This window comes from Papaver somniferum, unplaced genomic scaffold (assembly GCF_003573695.1).
Source record: "Papaver somniferum cultivar HN1 unplaced genomic scaffold, ASM357369v1 unplaced-scaffold_80, whole genome shotgun sequence".
Taxonomy (NCBI): Eukaryota; Viridiplantae; Streptophyta; class Magnoliopsida; order Ranunculales; family Papaveraceae; genus Papaver; species Papaver somniferum.
In genome coordinates, this window is record NW_020650971.1 from 339,189 (window position 1) to 346,147 (window position 6,959).

General features: G+C 38.1%; 1 protein-coding gene across 1 annotated transcript; it reads left to right on the forward strand.

Annotated features, from left to right (window-relative positions):
- Positions 1-257: 257 nt before the first annotated feature.
- Positions 258-1,445, forward strand: LOC113344877. Its single transcript, XM_026588770.1, has one exon. The coding sequence runs from the start codon at positions 258-260 to the stop codon at positions 1,443-1,445; it is 1,188 nt and encodes a 395-aa protein (XP_026444555.1).
- The last annotated feature ends 5,514 nt before the right edge of the window (positions 1,446-6,959 follow it).

Sequence of the window (6,959 nt, forward strand, 5' to 3'; positions counted from 1 at the left end):
ATGATAATTTCAGATTCTTCCCAAGTAGTCCCAAAGAGACTCAAGTCAGAATGGAAGCGTTTAGGCGTCACAAAATTGGATTCTATTTACCCGTCACCCAAACGAGCAGCTAAAAAAAGGGGCCAACACCTATCTCAATGAGTCTTTCAATCCTCAGTTGGAATGTGATAGGGTTAAACTCCCCCAATAGAAGGTCCGTAGTTCGAAAAATCATACAGTTGAATAAAGCACCTATCATCATTCTTCAAGAAACTAAAATGATGCAATGCACTCAGCTAGATATCAATCAAATTTGTGGATACAACAATGTTGGATGGACTTTTCAACAGTCTGTTGGTAGTTCAGGAGGTATGATTATCCTGTGGGACAAAAACTTTATGGAGGTCAATGATGCACTTACTGGGGAATATACTTTATCAGTCTCGTGCACAAATAAGTCAGACAATTTCAATTGGATGCTTACCAGTGTGTATGGACCCAACAATACTGTGGAGAGAATTAGCTTCTGGGAAGAATTGGATATTGCATGTAGACTATGGAATTTACCATGGTGCATAGGTGGAGATTTTAACACAGTTAAAAAGTGTGATGAAAAGAAGAATTGCACCAAGATCTCCAGAAGCATGACACAATTCAATGACTTCATTGAGCAGCATAATCTGGTGGATCTTCCTTTGAAAGGTGCGCGCTTTACATGGTCAAATGGACAAGCCAATCCAGTGATGTGTAGGCTTGACAGATTTCTTGTATCCCCATGCTTTGAAACACATTTCCCCTTCATCTCCCAACTAGCCAGAGATCGACCTACTTCAGACCATATCCCAATCCTTCTAGACATTTCAGATCCCAGTTGGGGACCTAGTCCTTTCAGGTTCGAGGCAATGTGGTTATTAGAGAGTGATTTTCTAACCCTTTTGAAATATTGGTGGTTGTCTTTTTCCTTTACAGGTTCTCCAAGTACGGTGTTATGGCTAAAGCTAAAGGGCCTAAAAGAAAAACTACGTGTCTGGAACAAGGAGGTTTTCAAACATACACACACTAGGCTCAATGACATTTTGACTGAAACCCAGGAATTAGACAATATGTCAGAGGATAGCGTTCTTTCTGAAGAAGACAAACATAATATCATCTACCTAAAGTCTGGATTTGAGAAAACGGCGCAAATGGAGGAAATATCTTGGAAGATTAAATTAAAGACTAAATGGCTACAAGAGGGTGACAGGAATACTGCGTTTCTTATGAGTAAAACTACGGCAAGAAGAAGAAGTAACATGATCAAACAAGTATACATAAATGGAGAACTTGTAGACGATAGATCTTTGTTACAACAACATATCATTAACTTCTATCACACCTTATTCACTGAAGAGGAGGCTATCAGGCCGGAGCTGGAAGGCATAGACTTTGATTGGATAAACGACCAAGGAAACGTAATCTTAGAATGAACATTTTCTGAAGATGAAGTTTGGAAAGCCATCCAAGAGCTAGGAGGTGATAAAACACCTGGTCCAGACGGTTCCCGGTTGTTTTTTTCAAGAATTGTTGGGGTTTCCTAAAGCAAGACATAATGGGCACAATCAATGAATTTTGTTCCACGGGACAAATAGACGTTAAACATAACTCCACCTTCATCACTCTGGTTCCAAAAAAAGATTATGTGGAGTCGATCAAGGACTGCAGACCAATCTGTCTACTCACTAGTGTTTATAAAATCATCGCAAAAGTGCTGGCAACGAGACTCAAGCTAGTGATGGACAAGATAATTAATATCCCCAGTTCAATGCGCATATATTGAGGGTAGGCAAATTATATATGGTACATTAATTGCTAACGAGTTAGTTGACTCTAGACTGAGATCTGGAAAAGCAGGAATCATCTGCAAGATTGACTTAGAAAAGGCCTTCGACAGGATTAATTGGAAGTACTTGGAGTTTGTTCTAAACAAAATGGGGTTTGGTAGAAAGATCTGTAAGTGGATAAGATTCTGTTACTCAACTTCTACTTTTTCTGTGTTGATTAATGGTTCATCTTTTGGTCACTTCTCTAGTTCTCGAGGCGTGAGGCAGGGATGTCCAGTTTCACCACTTCTTTTCAATATAGCCATGGAGGGATTTTCAAGATATATGGATAAAGCCTCAACACTGAACCTATTCAGTTGTTTTTCTGTGACTCCTAACAGTATCAATGTTAATCACCTACACTATGCTGACGACACTATCTTTTTCATTGATAACAATAGGGAGGAATTACATAATCTGTTCTCTGCCGTGAAGTGCTTCGAGTATATAGCTGGTTTAAAGGTAAACAATCTAAAAACAAGACTGATAACAATTGGATAGGTTCCAGATATCTCAGTTTGGGCAAAGGAACTTGGTTGTGTCACTGATGTCTTGCCTTTCATTTACTTGGGCATGCCATTAGGAGAAAATCCTACATCTAAGAGCATATGGGATCCAACTGGCGGCAAATTTCTCTTTCAAAAGGAGGGAAACTAACTCTACTGAAATGCATTTTAAATGATCTACCAGTCTACTACTTCTCGTTATTTCAAGCGCCTGCCTCAGTCATTAAAATCCTGGAAAGAAAGATGCGAAACATCCTATGGGAATACAGTGGTTCTTCTAGAATATCTCATTTTGTTAATTGGGATCTCGTCTGTGCCGGTAAGGAAAGGGGGGTCTGGGAGTTTGTAACCTGAAGAGGATGAACCAGAGTTTGTTGGCGAAATGGTGTTGGAGATTCGGCCAAGAAAAAACAAGACTATGGTACAAAATTGTGGTAGATAAACATGGGGATAACTTCTCCTAATGGATCCCAAGTAAGGTGAAGCATTCTCATGGTGTATCATGCTGGAAAACAATAACTAATCCAGCTCAGTTGGTCAACACTCATTCCTACTTGACTATTCATTCAGGAAGAGCAACTTCGTTTTGGCATGACATATGGAAAGGAGATGCCTCTCTTGCCTCCTTATTCCATTCTCTGTACAATTTAACCAATAATAAGAACGTGAAGGTTGTAGATATGGTCACAGTAGATGGAAACTGGAGTTTTAATTTCAAACGTAATCTTACAAATTCTGAAACAGATAGGTTTGCAGATCTGCTGTCTATTATTGGAAGCACTCCACCAGTTCTAGACAACCTTCCTGATACTAGGCGTTGGTCTTTGCATAATGATGGAATATTCACAGTTAAAACCCTAGATGCTAAGCTTATTGAAAATTCAAGTATTGATAATTTCCCTCATGAATTCATTTGGAAGAATTATATTCCGCCCAAGATCAATTTCCTCCTTTGGTGTCTGTTGCATGACAAGTTGAACACCATAGACATGCTGCAGTTGAAAGGGGTTGATATTTACAATTCTTGTGCTCTCTGTGGAGATGATATGGAATCGCAAGAGCATATTTTCCTGCACTGTAAAGTTGCGCACATTGTCTGGTCGATGGTGATGCCAACTGACTGCTGGTCTTGGGTGATTCCAAGAAATTTCAATTCCCTGGCACAAGAATGGTACCATGGTCACTTCAGTGCTATAGGAAACTTCATCTGGGAATTGATCCCTGCGGCAGTGGTGCAAACTTTATGGGCTGAGCGCAACAATCGAATTTTTCAGCAGAAACATACGTTTAAAACAGATGATGACTTGGGTTTGGAAGTGCGTTCTTTGGTTTTATCTTGGGCAGCAGCAGGCAGACGTGTCCATTTAAACTTTACGAACACAATCCACAACAATTGGCTTTCCATCTTTGTGTAGTTTTTGTTTAAACTTCCACTCCTGATGGAATTGTTGTAACTCCTCCTTCTCCTCTTAATAAAATTCCTTTCTGTTCAAAAAAAAAAGATCTTGCTGCCAAATATTTCATGGATTTAAAGGATTTCAAAAGAGCAGGTATATCGTCTATTTTCCAGTTGTACACTAAGGGAACATTATTTAATTTACTTAAAATTTTTGTTATTTTTTCACTTAGCAGCCATACTTTTAGAAATATGCTTGTTTGAACATGTATACTGCATTCCCTAAATTATCAAACAACCGGTCTTTGTTGAACCTCAAGAGGACTGATCTGACACACTTCGACTTGTTAGCAGTTAGTAGGATAGATTCGACTGAAGTTGTTTTAAGAATCTTTTTACCGTCACTTCGTAATTTTCCTGGTAAAATAATTCATGATACTCCAACTGGAAAGCCAATAAGATCAAGCCTTTTCCTCCCATGTTCCCTGAATTTGGTTACTAGTCAATGATCAGTGATTGCCTGCGTATGGATCTGAAATCATCCTTCCATGTTGGCAAGGCTGATCTTGCTGAACTAGTCGATGATTGTTGGCGCAGTGCGGAAATGTGATGGGTTTATGGAAATGAATTTAGGAAGAGAGGTTGGTTAATTGAAAGGTGAGGCTTATATTAATATGAAAATGAAAATATTACAAGAGGCTTGTGTAGCAATTTTGGCTTACACTAATTGTTTACAAAGAGGCACTTTGGCTCTTACTCTAAACTCTAGCTCTCACTCTAACTCTTGTTTATTCACTTGAGTTTTTGATTGTTGTTGGATGATCCCAAATGAATCCATCCTATGCCTATTTATAGGCTTCATGACCAACTACTTACTTCTCTAGATAGTTCTATCTAGACTCTTCTTTACACTCTCAACTTAGATATTACAAGAAAATTCTAGAGAAAAGAATTCTCTAGATAATACTTGATGTAAAGAAGGCCTAGAAGATTCTAGCATGCATTGGGTTTTAGATGATTATTGGGCTTTACTTATTGGGCTTTCTAGAATAGTCACAAATTACTTATGTTTTTAACAATGATCAGTGATTGCCTGTGTATGGATCTGAAATCATCCTTCCAGTCAGGTTATGTTCAGCTTGCCTATATTGTTAACTTCTTTCTATTTAACAGGTACGATTTATTTGGAAAATTGTGGAGAATCTAGGCTAGAAGATGCTGGTGACTGTTTTGGTGTTGCCGGATGTTGGTCTACTGCAGCTGATGTGTATTCTAGGTGTAACTGCTTTTCTAAGTGCTTGCTAGTTTGCACAAATGGTAATCTCTTTGAAACCGGTCTTCAGTTCATAGAGTATTGGAAAGAAAGTGCAAGGCTAAACCCTGATACAGCCAAAAGTCAAGATCTAATAGATATGGAACAAAGTTTTCTCAAGACATGTACCCTTTACTATCATAAACAAACTGATACTATTAATATGATGAAGTTTATCAAATCCTTTAACTCGCTGGATATGAAAAGAACATTTTTAAGGTCATATGATTATCTTGATGAGCTCATTCTCTTTGAAGCGGGGTCTGAAAACTTTATGGAAGCTGCCGCTGTTGCAAGAATGAAAGGGGATTGTCTTCTTGAGGCAGATATGTTAGAGAAGGCAGGACACATAATAGACGCGGCAGAGGTAATTCTATTTTATGTTCTTGGCAATTCTGTTTGGGCAGATGGAAACGAAGGCTGGCCCTTGAAAAACTTTCCGAACAAAGAAATACTTTTGGCAAAAGTTGAGTTAATGGCAAAAGGAAAAGGTGATCTTTTTTATGAATTCGTTAGTACAGAGGCAAGCATATTATCAGACACCATTAGTAGATTGTCAGAGATGAATGACTGTTTAATTGCTTCACAAAGTGTTAAGAGTCTGCGTGGTGAAATTATTTCTTTGAGGAAAATCATTGATTACCATCTTGATTTAGCACCTTCAGAGTACGTTTGGGTGGATGATGTGGTCTTGAACACAATAGAGCATGTAGAGAACAGGGTTTCCATTCATACATTAACTTACTTTTGGAATTTATGGAAGGAAAAGATAGTTAACATATTGAATTATCTCAATTCTCTTGGAACTCAAGATAAACAAGACTACAAAAGCTATGAGGATTTCTGTTTGGGTTACTTAGGTTTGTATAAGCAGGAACCTAATCGAAGTTCCATTTACATTGTGCTGAAGAATGATGCCTATTGGAGAAAAGAAATTGAAGACCGATTTCTTCTACAAACTAGAGACTTACATGGCATGAATGATCACCAATATGCGTCTTCTGCTCGAAGCTATTGGTTTTCTTCATTGCTCAGTTTATGCATGCAAGTATTGGAGAAGCTGAAAAGCCTCAACAAAATTTCTGGTATGTTCAAAATTGGTAAGGATTCTTACATACACTATAAATCTATAATGGTCCTTTTCGACAAGGAATAACAGCTCTTAACAGTTACCAAGTTGCAAAATCGATAATAGGGTCCAAGATTATTGACAAAAAGCTTCCAAGGGAGCTGCTCAACTGCTTCAAAGATTCCTAGCATGATTTCTTCGCCATATTTTATATGAGGGACCAGAAACAGATGAATTTCAAACATATGATTGATCTGAGACTAACTGAGCTCTCTAGGGATTTAATCAAAGAAATCACCATTGATATCATGGGCGGAAAAGGCAGGTTAACGTATGTGAAGATGTGGAGTGTGGTCTTGCAGATTTTTATGTTCGGTAATTTAAGCGAAGAACTGTATCAAGTTATGATACAACGTTCGGATCTGTCTCCAGCCTATAGAAATTTCATTAAGCAGTTGAAAGAGATCAATATCTCACGATTGGTCTCGGTTTCATTGGTCAGCAATTTTGAAAAATCATTACAAGAAACATTCAACCACGACTGGAAGAAAGATCTTGATTTGATGTCACCTTCCTGGTTTGTTTATTTTCTTGAACGTCTCCTTTTCTTGGTTTCATCTTGGCATGGTTCATTTTTCACATTAAAGTCCTGTTCGTGAAACAATTCCCTGGGGGAATCTAAGATGCAACTCAAGCTCTTTATCAATAGCTGACTATAAAGTTTTCTCAAGGAGGTCTTTCGATTTTATAGCATCCAAGATCAAAGAAATTTTTTCTAGTAAGCTAGAATGGCTTTGGGAACTTGATTTTGACAGAGTGGCTTACCACCCTTTTCTGG